The sequence below is a fragment of the Rhinolophus hipposideros genome (assembly GCF_964194185.1).
Source record: "Rhinolophus hipposideros genome assembly, chromosome: 9".
NCBI classification, from domain to species: domain Eukaryota; kingdom Metazoa; phylum Chordata; class Mammalia; order Chiroptera; family Rhinolophidae; genus Rhinolophus; species Rhinolophus hipposideros.
In genome coordinates this window covers 27,737,254-27,761,350 of record NC_138055.1, presented here as the reverse complement: position 1 = coordinate 27,761,350, position 24,097 = coordinate 27,737,254, and the positions used below count along the sequence as shown (strand labels likewise).

General features: G+C 43.5%; 1 protein-coding gene across 1 annotated transcript; it reads left to right on the top strand.

Moving 5' to 3' along the window:
• Positions 1-1,839: 1,839 nt before the first annotated feature.
• On the top strand, positions 1,840-23,033 carry HEBP1 (heme binding protein 1). Its single transcript, XM_081058876.1, has 4 exons — positions 1,840-2,047; positions 8,236-8,374; positions 9,988-10,168; positions 22,482-23,033. The coding sequence occupies exons 1-4, from the start codon at positions 1,970-1,972 to the stop codon at positions 22,651-22,653; spliced, it is 570 nt and encodes a 189-aa protein (XP_080915002.1). The 5' UTR covers positions 1,840-1,969; the 3' UTR covers positions 22,654-23,033.
• Positions 23,034-24,097: the final 1,064 nt, after the last annotated feature.

The window sequence follows — 24,097 nt, the reverse complement described above, 5'->3', positions numbered from 1 at the left end:
AGGACTTTTTTTTCCAAGTCAAGTTGTTGTCCTTTCAATCTTAGTTGTGGAGGGCGCAGCTCAGCTCCAGGTCTAAATAGTTGCAGTGGGCACAGCCCACCATCCCTTGCGGGAGTCGAACCGCCAACCTTGTGGTTGAGAGGATGCGCTCCAACCACCTGAGCCACCAAGCCGGTCCTGACCCAGTGTCTTTTGATTCCCAAATGTTTTTGCTATTTGGGCTGAGTAATAGGCTCATATATCACTGTACCTAGTTCAGTTACTAAAATAGGTGATTAGATCTAATATCAAGAACACTTGTTAATCATTCAGCAGTTATTAAGCACCACCTAGATATGGCAAGAGAGAAAAAAGTTAAAGAACAATAGATCTTTGCCTTAAACAGATTAGTTTGTAATAAAGGAGACGTGGGTGTAAGAAAAATACTCATGGACTCTTACGAAGCAACATACAGTCTCTTATGAATTATGAGCTGCATGCTATTTCACATTTTAACATCTCTACATGCTTCCAAATCAACTGAATGTCCTAGTTTACTCGGCAGCACTGGTTTTCTTTCTTGGTGGCACATAAAGTAACAGTGCCTCTTATAATCAATGGCATCATAGAGTCAAGAAGATATAAAATCATTAAATGGCCATTTATTTTATAGCAATCAACAAATACGTATTTGTTAAAAAGTAAACCTTTTTCATACGTAATTAATAATTAATATCTGTTACCACAAAACTAGAAGTCGTCAGTGTCACCATTATTGATTTCCACTGCCTAGCTCAGGTTCATTGTACGCTTTCTGAAGATGTAGGCAGAGCAGCAGGTCACTCCATGTGGCTTCAAAGCAGCCTATGCAAAGAATAAAGAAAGTGGTACGTGAGCTCAAATAGAAGGACTACACGATGTTCCTGGAGACACCATGAAAGTTGTGTGTTCAGGGAAGTCAGATTTCAAGGGGTGAGTCAGGGGGGAAGATGTCCTGGCGCCTCCATCAGTGAGGCCCAGGGGCAGGAACATACAGAGGGGAGAGGTAGATGGGTAATAGGTCGGGGCGACGGGGTGCAACAAAAGCATTATGGGCATTGACATCACAGTCTCCGATTCAAATCCTGGCCAAGCCGCACACTGGTTTTTGACCTCGGGAAAGTCACTTAATTATTTTGAGCCTCGAGTTCCTCCTTAGTAAAATGGCTATAAACTATTTACGTCTAGTGATGTGCGCAGAGATAACATTTGCAAAACACTTGGCAGGGAGAGCAGGCACTCAGTAAATGGTAATAAAATTGGCTAGGAGGTTTGGAGTAGGAGTGAGTGACCAAAGCCGTGCTTTGTACAATTAACACGGAATCTGTGCTTATAACCGATTGGAGGACAGAAAGTGGTAAGTAGAAAGCTAGTTCAGATGTTTTTCCAATGGTCCGGACGGGAGGTAGGGGAGGAGGGGTGACCATCTGTGGGTGTCTGTCGGAGCCGCGGCAGATGCCTCCAGAGACCGGGGGGCTACCAAGCAGAGAACCAGGAAGGTGCACTACCTCCCGGGGACAGAGCCTTAGGGTGGAGTCCCGGAAAAGCACACGAGGAGTCCGAAGGCTCCGAAGTTTGGAGCCCAGGTCCTTGAGAGAGCCCGCGAGCAGTGAACAGAAATAGGGGCGAGGCGAGGTACGAGGTTCTCCACCGCCGCTGCCTAAATCCCATCCCAGGGACACCCGGCTGGCCGGGCCCAGCGGGAAGCCGCCCCGCCCCGCCCGCCCCACCCGCCCCGCCGGCCCCAGCGCACGCGCCCCGCCCCGGGCCCGCCCCACCGACCCACGTTCCTCCGGGCGGAGCCCGAGGAGCCCCGCCCTCCCGCCCCCTGTCGCGCCGCCAGCTGCGATTAGCCCCGGTTGTCACCGGTCGCCCCCGGTCGCCCCCCGCTACCCCGGCTGCCCCAGCCGCCCTGCGTCCGCTGGTGCGTCCCGAGCGCCCCCACGACATCATGTTGGGCATGATCAGGAACTCGCTGTTCGGGAGCGTAGAGACGTGGCCTTGGCAGGTCCTGAGCAAAGGGGGCAAGGTAGGCCCGCAGGGCTGCCGAGGACCTGGAGGGGGGCTGCGCGCCCACCGCACGAGGATCGGGGCCGCCACAGGTTCTGAGGGGCTCATGTGACAGGAATGTGCCCCGGATTGTGAGTTATGGCACCTGCCGTGGGCACTGCCCTCCAATGCCCAGCGCTTGGACTGGGAAGGAGGGAAGAGGTCCGGTGCCGTGGGGCAAAGGGCTCTGCTGGAAGGAGAGGGCACAAAGGCGACATTGATTGGCGAGGAGAATCCCAGCTTGGTGAGATGGACAGCGCCTGTTGAATGCATTTGTTCATTTAAATATTTAGAAAATTCTGAACATTTGTTTGCTGATAGACTGGTTGTAGAAAGGACTGAAAAAGTGCAGTCCTTAAGAAACTCCCAACTGCTGGTGAACTGAGTGAGTATAGAAGAGCAGGATCTGTGCTGCTTAGAGGTAAATGTGCAGGGGGAGGGACATAGGGGCTGGAGCAATGCCTTCTGCCTGGGGGTGAGGATGGGCCTTCACAGCGGAAGTGTCCTCAGCTTCCACAGCAGGGCCCCAGGGATGTGGAGTGCACAGCAAAGGCCTAGAGCTGTAAGGTGGCTATTGGCCAATGGAACTTCCCGAGTTGGGTGCCTAGAAGTCAGGATAAGTGAGGAGGGCATAACTGCTGCCTTCCTCCCAGGTATCTGATGTCAGTGCTAACACAGGCAAATTGGACTGCACCCTGAAAACAAGGAGTCTGCCACTAGATTATCATTTTGCCGACAGGTACTTTGTGCATTTCCTGGTTGTATACTCAGTTTCCAACTCAGTGCCTCATCTGTTAAAGGGCTGTGTTATCTGGGAGCCAGGTTCTGGTTACCTAGTTCTGTGACGATCACACAAAAACCCTCAGCTGGACTCTGGACCCTTCAAGCAACTATAGAAAGAGGCCTGTCACTACGTCTGTGGTACCCTGTTTCCCCAAAAATAAGACCTAGCCAGACCATCAGTTCTAATGTGTGTTTTGGAGCAAAAATTAATATAAGACCTGGTCTTATATAAGAAACGACTGGGTCTTTTCTAAAATATTTTTTTACTATTTTTCTTATAGTAAAATAAGACCGGGTCTTACATTATAGTAAAATAAGACCCGGACTTATATTAATTTTTGCTCCAAAAGACATATCTTAGAGCTGATGGTCCAGCTAGGTCTTATTTTCGGGGAAACACGGTATCTGTTTCCTCAGCTATAGAATGAGCAGTTTACCCTGATCAAGGGTAACATGTTCCAATGCTTACAAGCTGCCAGGCAGATCATGGAAATGAGTGACCTTGGCTGTTTTAGACTACAAGGCAAGATGGGGACTGAGGCAAATCAGAGAGGGAACTCGTCTACCTAGGAACAGCTCCAGGCCGTTGGTGCCATGCAGTGATGTGACCAGGGTTGCCAGATTTGAAAGGCAATCCAGAGTCTTTGTGTGAAATCTCTCAATTTAAAATTCATTCATTCAACAAGTAACTGTTGAGTACCAACTGTGTGCCAGGCACTCGTAGAGACAACTAGGATAAAGCAATGAACAAAACTGACGAAATTCTTATCTTCATGGAGCTTACACTTTAGTGGCTAATGAACAAATCAATAAGTCAAATATATTATGTGTCAGATGATGATCAGTGCTGTGAAGAGAAGAGGAGGAAGGAATAGGGAGTGTTAAGATTGAGGCTGTGGTTTTGAGTAGGGCAACTAAGTCGGTTTTAACTGTTGGCAACTGACTACAAATGTGTGTAAATACTGCGAGCCAAAGAACCTGTCCATGGCCAGATCTAGCCTGTGCATGTGTCAGTCTGTGGGTTTAGCCTCATGATCTCTGGGGTCCCCATTGTCTCTAACATTTGAAGAGTCCGCTTATTACCAACAGCTCCCAGAAAGCTTTCCTTTCTATAGTGGAATCCAGCTCACTTGGTCTTTGGGGCTTAACAGACAATTGCGAACGCAGGCTGTGGGTCTGGGTTGGTCTGCTCCTGTTTGCCCTCAGATCCCTTCCTCTCCCATTTCCTGCTCTGCCCTCTGTGTCTCAGTGTGGAGTGGGGGCTAACCCCTGTCACCTATTTCCCAAGCTCCAGTGTCCGCTGGCTCCCAGCAGGGTTCACCAGTGGGAGGCACTAGTGGGAGATAGTAAGAGGATGGGAGGTACGCAAGAGGCAGGGTATTTCTGCCTCTTATCGTCCCTGTCAGTCTCTAGCACCAGGAGCTACTCTATGGCTCTGGCTCTTGCTAGACAGGCCACTCGGGTTCTAACTTCCACCAAGTGATCCAGGTATCTGAGCTCAGGTAACAGATAATCCTTCCCTCTCCCTCTGCTAAGGCACTTAACTAACCTGTGGGTTGACTCACTATCCCTTCTTGGGCTTCTCAGCCCTTTAATTATCTGTGAAATCTAATTCCTTGAAGAAAGCTACCACTGTTCAAAATACTCTAGTAGTCTGTTTCCAGTTAGACCCTTACTGATACAGTGTCATCTGCCACAGATTGGATGCCCCGAGGGATAAACGCAACTCTCTGACAAGCATCTTCCCTCAACAGTAGATGGGCATGTGGGGCTATATGGGATATTGTTACCAGGCTGAAGCAAATCATTTAACCTGAATGAACCTCAGTTTCTGCAGCTCTAGAATAGGTATAAAAATATCCTTCCTGTCTAATCCCAGAGTTATTATAAATATTAAATTTTTAAAAAAACGTGAAAATGCTTTGTGAAGTAACACACCCTACAAATGTAGTAATATTATTATGTCAGAACTCAGCTCCGTTCTTACTAGCTATGCAGTCACAGGCAACTTTCTTAACCTCTTTGAAGCCATTCATAAAAGAAAATAATAATCCGTATCCTGTAAGATTGTTTTGAAGTTTAAATGGGATAAGCAATTTTAAGTTGTTCAGCAGTATACCCAGCCCTAGGTCGGGCATGAAATCTGTCAGTTTACAGATAATTTTGAATAAGTTACTTAACCCCTCAACCACTCTGAATCCTGAAATTCCTCAACTATAAGTGAGAATGACAATGCCTATGTGACAATTAATTAAATATTCACAGGTACTTGTATACCTTATATATGTGTGTGTGTGTGTGTGTGTGTACACACACAAATAATTCAGGGTGTTATTATTTTGAAGAGAGCCTCTCCCTGAAATTATCTCTTAACCTAGAAAGAGCCTGGGTCAGAAACCATGGCCCACTCTCCTGGGCACATAGATGGCACATATGTGCCCCTTGTAGCTCGGGTTTGGGCTCACCAGTTGTTCAGGACTGATTGCAGGCATCTGGGAGGGAGGCCCAGCCTGCTGCGGACCTTATCAGGTGCCTTCTGCATTGCTTGGGGAGGGAGGAGGACACATAGCTCTCTGTGTTGAGTTGGGTGGGTCTTGTGGATGCTCAGAGCAAGACTGATATTAATAACTGCCATTAATACAATGGGATTTGTGTCCAGCCTGTGCACACACTGTCTAGGACCCGACTGCCTGTGTTTGAATCCTGGCTCCACCACTTGCCCACTGTAACTTGGACACGTTACTTAACCTCTTATGCTCCAGATTAATCTGAACATGAAGATTAAAACACTACTTCTTCACAGGGTTGTTGGAGAGATTGAATAAATGAATCCATGTAAAATGTTTAAAATAATACCTGACACCTAGGAAGTACTCAGGTTTATTATTATCATTATTGTTAATATTTTCATATAATAAGAAAGCTGGCTTCCACAATCAACATGCATACCCACCCAAGTGGTAAGGAAAAAAAACACTGACTTTGCAGAAGACCTTGCAAATAACATAGCAAGAAGCATTCTTGCAAGATCTCTGTCTAGAACTTGAACTTGACCAGGGTTACCACTGAATATTGTAAATTGGTGTTTGTGGCCACGGGCCAGAATCCTCATCTAGTAACTGACTGGGAGCATGAACTAGCTGGACAGGGCAAAGCGGGGCGATTGTGTTACATGGAACAAGGAAACACTTAAAGACATTACATTTGAAAAATCAAATGTGTTGGGGCCGGCCCAGTGGCTCAGGCGGTTAGAGCTCTGTGCTCCTAACTCCAAAGGCTGCCAGTTAGATTCCCACATGGGCCAGTGGGCTCTCAACCACAAGGTTGCCGGTTCGACTCCCACAAGGGATAGTGGGCTGCACCCCCTGCAACTAGCAATGGCAACTGGACCTGGAGCTGAGCTGCGTCCTCCACAACTAAGACTGAAAGGACAACAACTTGAAGCTTCTGAACGGCACCCTCCACAACTAAGACTGAAAGGACAACAACTTGAAGCTGAACGGCACCCTCCACAACTAAGATTGAAAGGACAACAACTTGACTTGGGAAAAAAAAAGGCCTGGAAGTACACACTGTTCCCCGATAAAGTCCTGTTCTCCTTCCCCAATAAAATTTAAAAAAAAAAAAATCAAATGTGTTGTGTTAACTGTATTAACTTAGGTGCTTTATTTTCTGCAGAAATAGAAAGAACTCTGTTTAAATTCAGCTCCCTGGAGAACTAGAATAATTTTGTAATATCCATCTCTCAAACCTAAATTTTCAGAATTAGTAGGCATGATGCTCCAAGGTCAAGGCCAATTTGCAGCCTCTTGATTATTGGTCTGGTATAATTTCCCCTTCTCCACGTGAAGGGAAGTTCATGAAATTGGCCCTCAGCCTTTGCTTTCAGATTTCCCTGGCCCCTTTCTCACTATTCTCCTTTAATTTTATATTACAAAAACAATAGGTATTTTTGCATTCTAAATATAAAATTATAATATTAAATGTAATGTACTTTTCATACTATGCAGGCCCAGAAGCCTGCCCTCCTCCAACGTTTCATTTTGTCCCCTTGGGAGTTAAGAATATTCCATCTATAATGTCATAAGAAGGTTTGTATAACCAGCCTGGGGCAGACAGTTCCTCTATCATGTTTCTGTTTTTCATAATCATTAATAAGAGAGGCAGCTCCTTACTAAATAAGTATTCGGCATCTAACATAAAAAGCTCTGTAGTATAGTTCCTGTCCACAAAGATTTTAGAGCAAACTCTTCTAGTGTTCCGTAACCAGGGGTAGTAAAATCAATATAGACGAAGTTTTTCTACTTTTAGTGGAGAGAATAAAATTCACTCAAGTAAACTGGATAGAAAGAAAAGGCAAGTATATCAGAATGCATCTGTCCATAAGGGTAAAGTATTATCTTGCGAATCTTTGTTTCAATCACATGTGTGTTCCTGATAGAACATGATGTAAAATGTATTTCTTGTTATGTATTGTGATTTTTAAAAAGTTTGAAAAACACTGCCTTACAATATGTTCAGAAATACAAAATTATGTCATTGAGATCTCAAATGCCATAGAGGAGGGGGAGCTGAAGGAGAGATGCATGGGTCTGTATGGGAAAGGGCGATGACTTAAGGACAGAGAAGCAAAACAGAGAGTAATGATGAGAGGGAGCACCGCCAGGGAGGAGGGATTGTGGGGAAGTGACAGTGGCGCTGAGCATTCAGGGGAGTGGGGATATGATTTAGTGATATGAGCTGGGGAAGAGGAATGGCGTCTGGGAGCACAGTGTGAACAGAACGATTCTGATTCTCCTTGAATTGCAGCCCTGCTCCTGGAACGAGGCTAATCTCAGGGGCTTAGAGTTTCGTGGGATTGTTGTTGTATTTCTTTGTTTCCTCCTTTCCAATGTTTTCTTCTCTTTTTCTGGATTTCCTGTTATTCAGATCTTGGATCTCCGGGCTTGATCCCCTGGTTTTTTCTTTTCTATTTTCTACTTCTTTGCCTTTCTACTTGACACTCTGGAAGATTTCCTTCAATTTTATCTTCCAACCTTTGTACTAAATTGTTTATTATTTCTGTTATATTTTTAATCTCCAAGAACTGGGAACATTCTCTTTTTATAGCATTCTGGGGAGGTTCTGGGTGATTTTGGAGGGTGGTTATCTCTGAGAATATTGGACATACAAAGTTTTTTCTGCTGTCTATACAGCTGTAAGAAATCCCAGAATCTATTTCTCATGGTCCTTCCTACTCAGGCCTGTCTCTCCCACCCTATCGCCATACCCAGGCTGATTATAGAAAGTTCCTTAGCACTTTGTGCCTCTTCTAACTTGACTATTACTGCTTCTAGCAGAATACAGATTGCCATCTCTTAAGCATTATGTATTCTCGTTCTCTAGGAAGAAGTGTCCTATGAGGAGAGGAGCTGTGAAGGCGGGCGGTTTGCCACAGTGGAGGTGGCAGATAAGCCTGTGGATGAGGCTCTGCGAGAAGCAATGCCCAGAGTCATGAAGTATGTGGGAGGCTGCAACGACAAGGGTGAGCATCCCTGAAGGACGTGGCTCTCATCTCAGAGGCGAGCCTTACCTGGTCTCATGAGCGGAAAACACAAGGGAGAGGCCACGAGGCCCTTGTCCCAACCTGTGTCAGTGGCGTGTGAACTCACTGTGCTGCGTGGGCAAGGAAGCTCGGGGAGACCACATGACTGCAGCCCACCCTACTCTGGCTGTGTATTAGGTTAGTGCAAAAGACATTGCGGTTTTTGCAGTTATTTTTAACCTTTTAAACCGCAATGACTTCTGCACCAACCTAATAGCATCCCTGCTCAGTAACAGTGAGTGCATGCTTTGCTCCCAGGTGTGGAGACCTACGCTCTGTTTTTGGTTGTTGTTGTTTTGTTTTGTTTTTTATTTTGTTTTTTTTTTCCACCTTACAGTGCATAGTGTGTCTTTGAATGGGTGGACTGGGTGAACGGTGCCCCCAGTAAGCCAAACTACAGGGGGAAGGCCAGCCTCTGACCCAGGCTGGAAATCTCCAGATGCAGCCCCATTCTGCGGGGTACCGAGGCTCAGTGAGCGATGAGTGTGGCGGCCGCCGGCTCCATTCTGACGAATGAAGGGCCTGAGAATTCTTAGACTGTCCCACTCCCAAAGGCTTGGCAGTCCGTACTGGCTGCCTCCCTATTTTTAAAACGATGGGCCTGAAGTTCCAGTGTACTTGTTACGTAGCATGTAAATTATATTTAAATATGCATTTAACGGTGAAGCTCTCTCATTTAGATTACACTTTTGGAGTCACTGCAAACCCAAAATGGGTCAGAAAGCAAGCTGAAAGAAGAAATAACCATGTTTAATTTTTAGGATAGTTCTCAAGCTGATCATTTAGAAAGTTAGAAACTGGTATTAATCTTAGTACCATTTACTAGGACCAAAGTAATCAGGCTTCAGACAATAAGTCGACCAGTAGGAGGTCAAGAAGAAATCTTTTCCTTCTTAACACTGTCATAACATTTTTTTAGAAGAAAATAGGTGTAAAAATTGTAAAACTCATTAAAGCATAACATCACCCCTCATCCATCTTTTCTAGTACAACTGTTTTCTTTTGAATGTATTTCTTTAGGGCTTTTTAATAGGCTTTCTAAATGTAATCACAGTGTTTGTGCAATTGTATATCCTGTTTCTGTTACTTATTTCATAATTATTTTCCACTGTTGCTAAATAGTCTTCTTCTGCATAATTAGTCCTAGCTACTTTACATTGAATCATGTGCCTGTAATTTACTTTCTCACAATTATAAATTCTGCTGCAATGAATATCCTATTACTTATGGCCTTTTCTGTATTTTGGATATTTCCTTAAAATTGATGTTTAGATAGGAAATCATTAAATACTGATATATGTAACGGTCTTGATATATGTGTATAGTCGAATCACTACACTCCTACCCCAATATTTATAAACTGGAGGTGTTTTTTTTTTTTTTTTGGAGGTGTTTTGTGTGTCTGACTTTATATTTTTAATGCCTCAAATATTTATTATTAATTTCATGAACAAAAAATATTGTCTCGGAAGAAGAGTGAGACTTCTTTCTACAGGCCTGAGCAACTTCTGTCTTCCATACCCACCTCACTCTATGGGTTTTCCTGTTTTCAGGAATTGGGATGGGGATGACAGTTCCTATTTCCTTTGCCGTGTTCCCTGATGAAGATGGCACCCTACAGAAGAAACTGAAAGTCTGGTTCCGGATTCCAAACCAGTTTCAGAGCAACCCGCCAGTTCCCAGTGACGACAGCGTTAAGATTGAAGAGAGGGAAAGCATCACTGTCTATTCCATGTAAGGAGACCATTCTCTAGGCATCTAAGGGTAACGCTTGGTTGCCATAACCACTCCTTGAATCATCTGCAGTGAGCATTTGCATTAAATTTATTTTTTTTCAGTTCTCTTGAGATGTAATTGACATATAACATTGTATTAGTTTAAGGCGTATAACATATTGCTTTGATATATGTATATATTATGAAACGATTACCACAGTAAGTTTAGTTAGCACCCATCACCTGACAAAGTTACAAAAATTGTTTTTTTGAGATGAGAACTTGTAAGGTCTACTCTCATAGTAACTTTCAAATATTCAATACAGTATTGTTAACTGTAGCCACCTTGCTGTACACTACGTTCCCAGAACTGCTTTGTCGTGTAGCTGGAAGTTTGTAGCTTTTGACCACCACCCACTTTTCCCACCACCCACCTCTGGCAACTACCAATCTGTTCTCTGTATCTACGAGTTCATTTTTTCAATTCCACATGTAAGTGAGATCATACAGTATTTGCCTCTCTCTCTCTGGCTCATTTCACTTAACATGATGCCCTCAAGGTCCATCCATGTTGTCGCAATGGCAAGATTTCCTTTTTGATGGCTGAATAATATTCCATTATATATATATATATATATATATATATATACATATATACGTATATATACACACATATATATATCTCACATCATCTTATCCATTCATCTGTACACGGACTTTTAGGTTGTTTCCACATCTTGGCTATTGTAAATAATGCTGCAATGAACAGTGATTTTATTTCTGTTGGATATATAGTCAGAAGTGGAATTGCTGGATCATACAGTAGTTCTATTTTTAATGTTTTTAAGAACTTGCATACTGTTTTCCATAGTGACTGCACCAATTTATATTCCTATCAATAGTGCGCAAGTGTTCCCTTTTCTCCACATCCTTGCCAACACTTATTTTTGTCTTTTTGTTAATAGTCATTCTAACAGGTGTGAGGTGATATCTCACTGTGGCTTTGATTTGCATTTCCCTGATGATTAGTGATGTTGAGCACCTTTTCATGTACCTGTTGGCCATTTGTATGTCTTTTTTGGGAAAATGTCTATTCAGGTCCTCTGCCCATTTTTTGATTGGATTGTTTGGCCTTTTTGCTATTTGCTTTTTGTCATGTGAGTTCTTTATATATTTGAATATCAACCCCTTATTAGATTTGCAAATATTAAACCCTTATCAGACTTGCCCCTTATCAGTTTAACCCTTTATCAGATATGCAAATATTTCCTCCAATTTAGTAGGTTGCCTTTTCATTTTGTTGATGGTTTCCTTTGCTGTGCAGAAGCTTTTTAGTTTGATGTAGTCCCACTTATTTATTTTTGCTTTCGTTTCCTTTGTTTTTGGCGTCAAATGCAAAAAATTATTGCCAAGACTGATGTCAAGGAGCTTATCGAGTATGTTTTCTCTTAGGAATTTTATGGTCTCAGGTCTTAAGTTCAAGTCTTTAATCCATTTTGAGTTGATTTTGTGTATGGTATAAGACAAGGGTCCAGTTTTAATCTTTTGCATGTGGCTATCCAGTTTTCCCATCACCACTTATTTAAGAGATTATCCTTTCCCTATTATATATCCTTGGCTTCTTGTTGTAAATTAGTTGACCATATGCACATGGATTTGTAACTGGATTCTATTCTGTTTCATTGATCTGTGTATCTATTTTTGTGCCAATACCACACTGTTTTGATTACAAAAGCTTTGTAATATTATTTGAAATCAAGAACTGTGATGCCTCCAGCTTTGTTCTTCTTTCTCAAGATTTCCTTGGCTATTCGGGGCCTTTTATGGTTTCATACAAATTTTAAGATTTTAGATTGTTTTTCTATTTCTGTGAAAAATTCAGTTGGAGTTGTGATAGGGATTGGATGATTCTGTAGATTTCTTTGGGTAGAATGGACATTTTAACAATATTAATTTTTCCAATCCATGAGCATGGATTATCTTTCCATTTATTTGTGTCTTCTTCAATTTCTTTCATTAATGTCTTACAGTTTTCAATGTACAGATCTTTCACCTCCTTGGTTAAATTTATTCCTAGGTATTTTATTCTTTTTAATGCAATTGTAAATGGGATTGTTTTCTTACTTTCACTTTCTAAATTTATATTGTTGATTAAGAAATAATGAGTCCTGACAATTTCTCACTTCAGTTTCTTCAGCCTACAGCACACAAACGTTTGCATTGTATCTGAATATATGCATTTGTCAGTTGACAAATTGACTTGGGTATAGAAAATATCCCCTCAGCTTAAGCCAAATATTTACATTAGCCACAGCACGGTTCTGGAAAACTTAGAGAAAAGTGAAGTCAAGCTGTAGTTTGGGGTCATAAATACATAAGAAGCATACGGGGCTTACACATGTTTACCTCACACTCCCCCCCTGAATGCCAGAAGGGCAGGGGGCATTTGCCAGTGCTGGACTGCCACCGCTTAGTTGTTCGTGGTCTATGGTCCTTTGAGCAGACTACACATGCATCCTATTATCATTTCTGGTCCTATTTCCAGGGCCTCGTTTGTGGTCATATTCCCTTGATTGTAGAGAATAACAGGTACAAATGGTTTTATGTTTTTATTCTTTGGGCCTCTCAGAAACCAAGTCTCTTCAAGATAATCAGTGACTCCCCCACTTGTTAACATCCTACTGTGTGATGGGTGCCAACCTACCTTGCAGGATTCTTGTTAAAGAGTATGTTTCAGTGTTTACTAAGATACTATTTATGTGATAGGTAGGAGTTTAGTTCCGCTCTGGAACAACCTCATGAAAAATAAATATACAAATAATCCTGCACTGGACAATTTTTTTCCACTCCTAGGGACCTCTAAACTTAGCTAGATTTTGAGATTTTGCTCCAACTCTCTGCCTGAGAACGCAGCTTTCTCTGGAGCGAACACCTGCTGATGAGGTGAGCTTGGCGGCTCTGGGCAGTCCTCGGCCAGATGAGCCAGGGGCCCCAGGAGGCCGTGAGTGTACTGCGGCTGGACAGCGAGGAGTGGAGAGACTGCAAATCTCCTCCTCTAGTCCTCATTCAGACTTTCCAGCCTTCACTGCAGAAGCTGCGGAGAAAGCAAACTCTAATGAAAGACTGTGTTTTCCCAGGGCAGGCACTAGGATGGAGAAGCAAGGGGCCTGTGGTGCAAAACGTAAGGAGACACTCACTCTCACGTGTGTCCAAGTGTAGGATTGGCACTGAGCGTCAGCCCTTCCTTAAATCTCGCATCCTAGGTCTCAGCTGTCTCACCTAGTTCCTGCTCCATCTTTTCCATTCTCTTACCTGTGTCTTGGGAGGCAGCCTGGTGTAATATAATGAGCAAGTATATTTTAGTTTGAATCCCAAGATGATGTCTAGGAAGTTACTCAGCCACTTTAAGACTTAATTTCCCCATCTGTTAAGTGCTGATAATATAACCTACCTTGCAGGATTTTTATTAAAGAGTATGTTTCCGTATTTACTAAGGTACTATTTATACATGTCTTAACGTTTAGGACCTGTCGTAGGTTTCAGTCATAATTCTTTCCCTTTGCCCCTTCTTATTTCATAAGGAATAAGGTGTTGACATGATTAAATTAGTTCACATAAGACTTCAAGCAAACGGAGCTTCTAACCATTTGTATTACCAGACCCAGGATAATGAGTTGGTACAATTTTTTCCCATTTCTTTTTAACTTTTGAGGATGGAAATTTTGCAGCTTATAAGAAAATAGCGAGACTAAGATAATGAAACCCTATGTTCCCGTTACTCACCTTCAATAATAATGAACTCAAGACCAATTTAATGTCATGCGTTCCCTCACAACTGCCACCCAGCCCCTACCCTGGATTAGTTTTAGGTGAATTACAGATATTATATTATTTCATTGCCAAATATCTCAGTGTGATTACTGAAGACTTTTTAAATACGTAATCATAATACTAGCTTATTACTCCTACTAACTTTTAACAGTAATTCATTACTGTTATGATATAAAACATCCAGTGTTCAGATTTCTTCCATTATCTCATAATTTGTTTTTACAGTTTGTTTGAATCTGGATCCAAAAAAGTTCCATTCATTAATATTGATTGGCACATCCTTTGAGATTTTATTAATCCGTAGCTTTCCTCACCACCACACCTTTTCCTTTGTTTTCTTGCTACTTATGGGTCATTTGTCCTATTGTTTCCCACAGTCTGAATTTTTTCTGATTGCCTTTCTGTGGCTTTTCAACATGTTCCTCTGCCCCCTGTAGTGCCTGTAAATTAGTAGTTGGAACTAGAAACATGATCAGATTCAGGTTTGAGGGTTTCGTGCAACGATATTTCCTAGCTGGTGTTGTATTCGTCCATCGGGGGCGTGTCACGTCTGCTTGCCGCTGTTGCTGTGATGTTAGTGACCACAGATCGCCGTCACCTAGATGCCCTGTTTCATTAGAGGTTGTAAAATGATAATGTCCTCTATTTTTCCTTCTTCATTTATTAGCTGGAATATTTTGATAAAGAGAAATTTCCCCTCATCTGCTATCTGGTTCCGCCTGAGATACAGTCATAGAGAAAAACCAAAATACCTTCTCTTTAGCTTGATACCTTCTGATTATTAATCAGTTTTCAGAATAATGATTTCATTTTTTAACATCCTCCAAAGGTGACATAGTATTGATCTCTTGTTTGTTTGTTTGTTTGTTTGTTTTTAATATGCAAGCAGGATTTATTAGTGACACATTCTCAGGGAAGAGAATGGGCCTAGCCAAGGTGGGGGAGGGATAGGGGGTAAGGGGAAGAGAGAGAGAGAGAGAAAAAGAGAGAAAAGGGGGAGAGAGCGAGGGCCAGAGAGCACGAGGGCCAGAGAGAGAGAGAGAGAGAGAGAGAGAGAGAGTGATCTGTTTTTTTTGAGTATCAATATAAACATCTGAATCTAAACATAATTGGTACATTTTGGTTCTTTGCAGTTATTATTCTTATTGATGTTCAAATTGTCCCATCTTTGGCTAATTGGAGGCTTTTCAAGTTGGTTTCTTAGTCTTTTGACATGACTCTAGTAGTCTACAGTTGCTTTCTTGCTTTCTGGTGTGTTTCAAGCATATCTTGACATTTCTCACTCTATAGCTGGAATTAGCCATTTCTCTAAGGAACACTGGTTCCTTATGGTGGAAAAGGGTATCTACTAAAAGGTGCTATCAAAGCCAGGTCTGTGGAATTTCTCTTTTAATTTTCTGAAATCTAAACAGATGAAAATGACAAATATAGTGTCCAGATTGGCTCAGTGAATTTTTTTTTAACCTGAAGTATGGTCCTAAATTAGCATATTCCTCAACTAGCCACTTGGTGTCACTACACAGTCAAATGTGCATTTAAAAGCACCTCACTGTGGAAGACAGCGTGAATGAGGTAGAAGGCAAAAGCACTATTTCCAGTAGCGCATTAGATGAAAACATTAATTCTAAAAGGAAAGTCTTGCATTCTTAATTCAGTCTTTCTTTTCTGTGACCCTGTGAAGGATGTCCACAAAGGAATTATACATTTATTCACAGTATTAATTACAAGTGTTTTTTTAAATGAATAGAAGGTTACAAGAAAATAACACTAGCAGCATATTTTTCATTTTCACAAGAGGTGGTAGAATTATCCTCACACGTAGGTGAGTGGCCACATTCCAGTACCCTGTCCTCCCCCTGTGTTCTATAAAGACCACTTGGGTTATAGCCCAGCCTCCTCTGCGCAGTTCAACACTGGCTTCTCAATGGAGACCAACAGCAGGGAAGATCTGATGGTTTTAAAGAAATTTTCACAATGTGAATGAAATGTCTGGGTATAAAGGAAAGAGTTGGGAACACTCACTTCATTGTCAGAGCGACCTATGCTCCTATGCTCAGTCCCAGCTCTACTACTTAATGGCTAGAACCTCTGGCTTGTTATTGAGCTTCTATGTGCCTCAGTTTCCTCATCTTTAAGATGGGGGTAAGATTACTGAGCCCATAGGTTGTTGTGAGGATGAAATATGAGATCTGTAAATGCCTACACAACGCTAAACGTGAGACACACACTCAGTAAATGTCCTCTACTTCTTGACTTCACCTCCCTCTGAGAATTAGATCAAGTTTTCTTAGAATTAACAACGAAAAGCTTAAGTTACTACAGATACACTTGAGTCCAAGCCTCAAGTCTAATAAGTTTTATAACTCTGGGTTTTCTAAGCTTTAGTTTTTCTCATCTTGTAACGTGTTGTTGTGAGGGTCCAGGATCTTGAGCCATGCCTCCTCTGCACTTCTCCTTTTTTGATCTCTTCCCTAAAAATCTTGATCCCCTCCGATAGCTTTAACTGTCATGCTTACATCAGTAACTCTACAACCTGACCTCTGTCCTGCTCCCTTGAATGTCTTATCATTCATCAGATTCATCATGAAGACTAAGGCGAGGGCATTTACACATTCATTCATTCAGAAAAATCACATATTCATTTTTCACTTACTCTGTACCAGAAATTGTTTTAGGTGCTGAAAATATAGCAGGGACCGAGCAAAGTGCCTGTTCCTTAAAGTGGGAGAAACATCCGAGTGGGGGAAATACACAAAACCCAAATGTCTCAAGATATTTCAGGACTATGTTGTTCCAGAGATAAGGACTGGTGTCTGTGGATTGAAATTATAGGGAAGCATATGTCTACTCAAAAACAAAAATATTCTGGCATAAGGTGTATAATAGTAAAATAGACAGATGATGAGGTAATGAAAAGTCCTTGCCCTGGAGAAATCCAAGTACCATCGTACGACAGTTATGCTCTGTAATGTTTGTACTAAGTGGGAAGTTCGGTTCGATTTGACAAGTGTTTTATTATTGAGTACCTCTGATATGTAAGCCACCTCACCTCTATGAGCCCTGCCAATGATAAGATTCTCTCTCTAAATCCTGATTATCACCTTTCATTTCCCCCCACCACTGGTCAGGGGTCCCACCAGTCTTGTACAAAGTGGAATGGGCTTCAGTCACCGTATCTGGGTGGATGAGCCCATGTCAGCAGGGCTAGTGCTGCCTTTTCTCCCAAACACCAGCCTTAACATTTCTAGCTGGCGGGGGGGGGGGGGGGGCATGGAACTCAGAGTTCTTCCCCCAATCTGATCCTCTGTGTTCCCTCTCTTACCAAAGGTGCCCTCCATCTCCTACCCGCCCTGTTCAAATGTCATCCTGGCTCCTTCACCTTCCACATCTGATTAGAGGCAAGTCCTGGCACCTCCTCGCTGCCCTTTCCCTTCCATCTGGAGTGCCACAGGTCTTCATCCCCTCTCACCTGAACGACTGTCTTAGGCTCCTGACTGTGTCTAGTTCTTCCACCTCTGCCCCTCTAAGTTGTCCTTTTGTCACAGCCAGCCCGAAAGCACAGGACCAATCATACCACTTCCCCTGCTGCTCAGCTCTGGTTGTGGGCCTCGGCCTGTCTCTGATCGAGGCACACATCAGGGCTGGGACCAACGTCCAAGCCAGTAACAAAATGCTCCTTGCCCAGGAGGTAGGGGGATAGGTAAATTTCGGGGTGGGTCCCCAAATGTTTAACCAGGCAGTGAAGCCCAGTAAAAAATGCCCTGCCGTGGCATTTACTGCCACTCCACAACATAGCCCATTCCCCTGTCCACCTGATCTTGGAGCATCTCACCCCCACCTCCCAATGCCGCCCCCCAAGACACATACAGCATCCACTTCCATACCTCCACTCCCACTCACTCAGCCCCTCTCAAACCCCCTCCCTAGTCTCTGCTTGCTGGAAACTCTGGGAAGACAGGAATCTTTGTCATATTATTCATTGCCCGCAACAAGAAGAGATGCTCAATAAATAATTGCTTAATAGCACGTCCTCCATAATGCCTTCCCTTCGTGTTCGAAGTCAGAACCAATCATTCCCTATTGCCCCCCCCCCCAGAGCATTCTGTTTGTACCTTTTACCTCCATTGTCGTGCCTTCCACCTGCTATCACCTTTCTGTGTCTTTCTGTCCTGACCACTACCCTCACAAGGGTAGAAAGACGTTTTTATCATTTTTACTGCTCTGAGGTGTCTGGCTTGTGTTCTGTGCACAGCGATGCTCAACTCCGTAAGCGTGGTTCAACCTGATGGAGGGAAATGCCTTCCAGTGCTAAGCCTCTTTCCTCCTGACAGGAGATTGTCCTGGTCTTACACTTCTCTGGCCTCGCTCTGAGCTACGTACATAGCAGACTCTGCACCAATCTGTGTTGACTTGTTGATTGTTCAAGTTGGGTGATCAGGCTCACAGTCAGTCCGTTTCTTTTTTTTTCCTCACTGCCTGCCTGAACCACACACTCCCTGAAAGATAACACGTTAGGGGCCCCCTTGGACCGAAACCTCTGTTAACTTGCTTCACTGATGCCTGCGTCATCCACCACCCACAACTCTTCCAGCCCTTTTTAGTCAGTCTCTTTTGTATTTCTGGAATCCAAGGCAAGTTTGTCCTTCCTTGGTTCCCATGGTTACCAAAAATCTTTGTTAGGAATGTTGAGCTCTGACGTTGGGTGAGATAAAACACAGTGCCCCGGAGGAGAGATTCTTTGAAGATGGACACTTAGAAACTTGTTAACAGGCTCACAACAATAATGTATAGACTTCATGTTTATTTCCTTTGAGAAGCTCAAGGCACGCTTTAAGAGCATTCCTTAACTCGCACTCACACGTGCTCGTGAATTTGGAAAGCTGTGGGCACTAGGTCGTTATCCTCTGGGTCCAGCGTGGAAGCTGAGGCGGGGAAAGATGAGGCAGCTTGTCCCAGAACACAAGCGAGGCAGCCAAAGCTGGGCTTCCTTCATATGTCAGGGTTATATGCCTGGTAGGGTTTGGTCTTCAGGCTTGTTTGTGCTGTCATGTGATTGGGTGAGGGTAAGTTGGTTAGACTGCTAGTAGGGAGAACACATGTGTCTGTTCCATAGCCCACCCAGTTTTGCTTGTTTTCTAGTAGAAGGCGTCCCTGATGAAGCAACAGGGAAATTTTTATATTCATCACCAGCATCTCAGTCAGCCTGGGAATATAAACAGTTGGGGGTTTTTTTCCAGTCATGAATCCTGGAATGATGACATTCTCTGTATCGCTGTTGATCTCCTTATACTTCTCAGACGACTCCTTCTGAGGATCCTTTGCCAAGTCCTCCTCCTCGCTGACTACGTGGAGACTAGGATACCCACAAGCAGTCTACTGACTGATTCTGTTTGCTCACCGTCTATGGCTGGTCTCCCTCTTTGTCACGATATTAGCCAGCCCCTACCGTGTTTCCCCGAAAATAAGACCTAGCCAGACCATCAGCTCTAATGCATCTTTTGGAGCAAAAATTAATATAAGACCCCCAAAATTAATATATATTATATTATATATTGTATTAGACCGGGTCTTATATTAAAATAAGACCAGGTCTTATATTAATTTTTGCTCCAAAAGACACATTAGAGCTGATGGTATAGCTAGGTCTTATTTTCGGTGAAACACGGTAGAGTTGATGACTCCCCAATTTCTGTCGTTAGACTGATCTCTTTCCCAAATCGGTAAATCTGACTTCAATTCTTTCCCAAGTCTAAGGAGATTTTCACAGTGCCGACACACACTTAGGCACACAATATTGTTCATGAATGTCTTTCATAGAGGCAACTTTATATCAGCATGCCCCAAACCAAATTATTAACCTTCCCCACCCCTCCTGTCCAAAGTGACTCTTCAGCCCAGAACCCCTAATCTGGCTAGTGGCATCAGTCCCTCCGGAGGCTTAACTGGAAGTCCTGGAGAACCCCCAACTCTCCCTCTCCCCAGCCTTCCCTCCATGTCCAGCCACCTCTCAATTTTGCCTTTGTCTGGGCCTTCGTTATCTCACACTTGGCTGGTCCTGGCCTCCAGTGACTCCATTTTCCCCATTGTGCCACTGCCACCAGAGGTATCTCTTCAAAATACAATCTGATCGTGTCAGTCCCTTACTTTAAAACCCCTTCATAAATCCATCTAGGATCAGGTTCAGAGTCCTTAGAGTGGCATTCAAGGCCCTTCGCAATAAAGCTCCAATCAATCCATTTTTCCTGTTTAAATTCCCACGACTGTCCCCTTACTGTGTGTTTCAAGTGTTTATATGAGTGCGTGAACATGGGGGCAAACAGACTTAAGTACTATCTCCTTTAGGTCTATTATCCTGCAGATAGTGACTTTTATCATTTATCCCAGAATTATTCATTAGCCCTGTCCCAAATGACCCAATATGAGTCAGGCACGGTGTTAGGTGCTCAGGGTACACCAGCAGGCAAAAAGTGACAAAGATCCCTGCCCTCATGGAGCCTATATTCTACCAGGAACTCAGATCAGAAACAATGAACACAATAGCTAAAGAAAAAGTAGATCAAAGGAAGAAGAAAGGGAAAGGGGAGAGGATTTTGAGATTAGACCTAATTGAGAAGGTGAGATTGCTAATTGAGCCAGCTATTTATTATTAGGCTCTCTTCCTGTGTTCATGACACTACTGTAGATTACCATCATGTCCCTCACCTCAGGAGTCAGGGAATTTAATGGCTAATCTGAAGCAACTGTGAAATAACAATAATAGCTACTATCTCATGTAACTTTACTATATGTGAGGCACACCGGGCTGAGCAGTTTGCAGTTTTTTCTCCTTTAACCTTTACAACAGCCTTCTGAGATTGATGCTATCATCCCTGTTTAACAGATGAAGAACCTAGAGATTAGAGAAATTAAAACGTTTGGCAAAGCCCAGGAAGCGGCAGAGGTAGGAGCTAAGCACACCACTGGACATCTTGCCTCCGACTGATGAATGAAGATAGTGGAGAACCACTCCTTCACATGTTTCCAAAAACCAGTAGCTTAAAGAGCCAACATCATCCATTTTCACAAGAGAGCAATTTAGTATCACAGCATGAGAGGGGCTACAGAGAGCACTCAATACCTACTCAAGCATCCAGCATCTTATTCTTTTCAGACAGGTGGCTCTCAGTCTGCAGACATGCTTTGTAAATAATTCCAGTGCCTGGGAGGCTTTTATTGCCAGAAAAATGCTTCCTTAATGTTCATCCTCTGTCTACTAACCCATTTTCCTCTCATTGGAGCCTCAGTGAAGCTAGAGCTCAATTTTTCTTCATCTGCCTTATAATTTTTCTTCGATATATTTGAAGAGCCAAGTCTCCTCTATTCCACATCGGTCTCAGCTCTGTCCATATTCTGTGGCTGTTGTCTAGACATTATAATAACCAATCTCTTAAAGATGAAATCCTGGGTGTTTTCACGTCAATAACCCTGTAATCAACGTGCTGAATGCTTGCTGAGCATGACTAACCACTTATAAAAGAGCAAAGCGTGAGTCAGAGAACCCCACCAAAAATAATGCATCTGGCCTAATCTTGGCCTGATGCAGATTCAGATTTCTGAGTCATAAAGCTCATTAGAAATGGGAATGTATTTGACTCTAATAAAGATGTTAGTGCAACACAGATTTAGAGTGGTATATTTAGAGTAGGCCACAGGATGAATTTTGGAGCATAGGCAGATGACGTAAGGGGAGAATAATAATCTTGAAAAGAGAGGCCTTATTGCTTCCTTGTCACCCCCCTTCTCCCATCAGGAGAAAAGCCTGATTTAGGAAAAGTCTCTTTAATTACTAGAAAAGGAAGGCTTTCATGATTGGAGCAGGAGAAGGGATTCGTTAGAAGTGATTTCTTTATTTGGGCCATGCTTAAAGCTTGCAAACGGCCCTCCCAGGGCTTCCTCAGGTCCCTGCCTTTGGTTGCTCTGTTTTTGAACAAAACTGCAACTTGTCACTGCTCTGATGTGCTCTCCCATTAGAATTGCTGTGCTGTAGGATAAAAGTTAGCTGCAGCTCCACCCTGACTTCCCTTTTTCTTTCCTCCTTCCCCCACTACAGAGAGAAAGGCAAAGAAGAGCAGTTGGGGCAGTAGAGGGAGCTGGAGAAAGGGTGAAGCCATGGCCTTGGGAAAGGACATCCTGCCATCTCCGGGAAATTTCAGAGAGGAAATCTCCCATTTAGTGTGAGAGACTAATATATTTCAGGCTCTGCAGTAGAGTTTCTCACATCCATTGTTGCATTTAATGCTCATAACAACCTTGAAAGAAAAAGGAAACATTTCAGTTTTACAAATGAGGATCTGAGGCTCAAAGAGGTCAAATCTGCCTGTCTAGCGGTGACAGATCCACAATCTTCCCACTATAGCATGCTTGTCATAATAAGCGTGGTGAGTTACTTCTCTTTTGAAAGAGCCTCCCTCTCTCGGAGACCATGTCCTTTCTTAACCAGCCCCTTGCTCTTGTATCCTCAGGCAGTTTGGGGGTTATGCCAAGGAAGCCGACTACATAGCTCAAGCCACCCAGCTGCGCACAGCCCTGGAGGGCACAGTCACCTACCGGAGTGACATCTACTTCTGCACTGGGTATGACCCTCCCATGAAGCCCTACGGACGTCGCAATGAGATCTGGCTGGTGAAGATATGAGTCATTCACTGAGCCAGCACTTCAGGGGTGTGTACAACTGCAACTCTGGCTGAACCAACTTTCCTTCAAAGCCAGTTACTGCCAGTTTTCTGAAATCAGCATGTTCTATAAAACAAGGCTGTGTTTCTCATGCTGGGAAATAATGCAGCCAAGATGGGCAGTATCCCTCTAATTGATCTGGAACATTCTGTGGTAGACCAGAAAACCCCCAGTAGCATTTTCCCAGCTATCTGGGCCTCGAAAAATGGGTTTTTAAAAATTACTGAATCTGTAACTTTTGTTCTTGAAGGAGAAATGTGATTTGTGTGTGATCTTTCATCTCTGATTCTTATAAGAGCTTTGTCTAAAAAGAACCCAAAAATAAAGGTCTTTGACTTACACAGCTGAGACAAATCCTAAGTATAATTATTTCAAGGTTCTATAGTCTTATAAGGAATGTAGTTATGAGTACCAGTGAGGGTGTTTACTGTGGCAGGAATCCTATATTTGAACTTCCAAAGGCCTTCAGAATGTAAACCCAAGATCCTAAGGCAGAAGGACACGCATAATGCATTTGGACATCTTAGAATCATAGACATTTCCCCTGATGTGTTGTACTGATTCCACGACAATCGGTGAAAGGGTTCTAGAAGCCACAAGAATAGCCGGAGGGGAAAAATCATCACACTCTGGTAACACAACCCTGGAGGGGGTAGATTTACCCAGAGGATTTATTTGGGGATTTATTTATTTGGGGTAATGAGATGAGATTTAAAAAGCTGGGGTCCAGTTTCATTAACTGTAGAAGATAAAAATGAAAGAAACGTGACTTTTGGTCTGTAGAAAAGGAAAGGGAACCTGAGGTGGTGAGGGGGAAGTCAGGAAAGTCGCTGAGCTAGAACAGAGTGCATGGGTGAGCCAGTGAGGAGGGAAGGGCCGGGGGGCTCGCAGGGCAGTGCAGGGTACACCAATCCTTCCAGGGCACATCAGGGCCCCGCCCTGTCAGCAGCCCTTCCTGGGACAGCTGGAAAGGTTTTCCAGAGAACCCCACCTCAGCACCCCCTGCCAATTACTACATGAGTAGTGAGGGCTCCATGGGTGCTCATGGGGGAAGAAACACAAAGGAGCTTTCATCCTCACTACAAAGGGTCATCATTGGACATAGAGGGGGTTTGCTAAAGAGGAACGGGAGCTGTGTCCCCGCCTTTCCTGGCACCGTTCAGAGCAGCGAACTCTTGTGAGGCACGGGCCATGCCGGTTGCAGAAGATCAGTGAGAAAGCACACAGGCTACCGAGGCTTGCCTGCCTGTCAGACTCCATGCTGGACGCCTCCCAGGCATCCCGTGTATTCCACATACACACTCTGTGAGGGAGGTGCTGTCATGATCCTCCCACACACAGGAGGGAGCTGAGGGTCCCGTAGGCTCCCACACCAGACTCAGGGCCAAGACAAAAGTGCAGCCAT

Excerpts from the sequence above, each read along its gene's own strand:
- HEBP1 (XM_081058876.1), top strand. The coding sequence starts at position 1,970 with ATGTTGGGCATGATCAGGAACTCGCTGTTCGGGAGCGTAGAGACGTGG. Across the intron at positions 2,048-8,235 it reads TCCTGAGCAAAGGGGGCAAG|GAAGAAGTGTCCTATGAGGA; the intron begins GTAGGCCCGCAG and ends CTCGTTCTCTAG. Across the intron at positions 8,375-9,987 it reads GGGAGGCTGCAACGACAAGG|GAATTGGGATGGGGATGACA; the intron begins GTGAGCATCCCT and ends TCCTGTTTTCAG.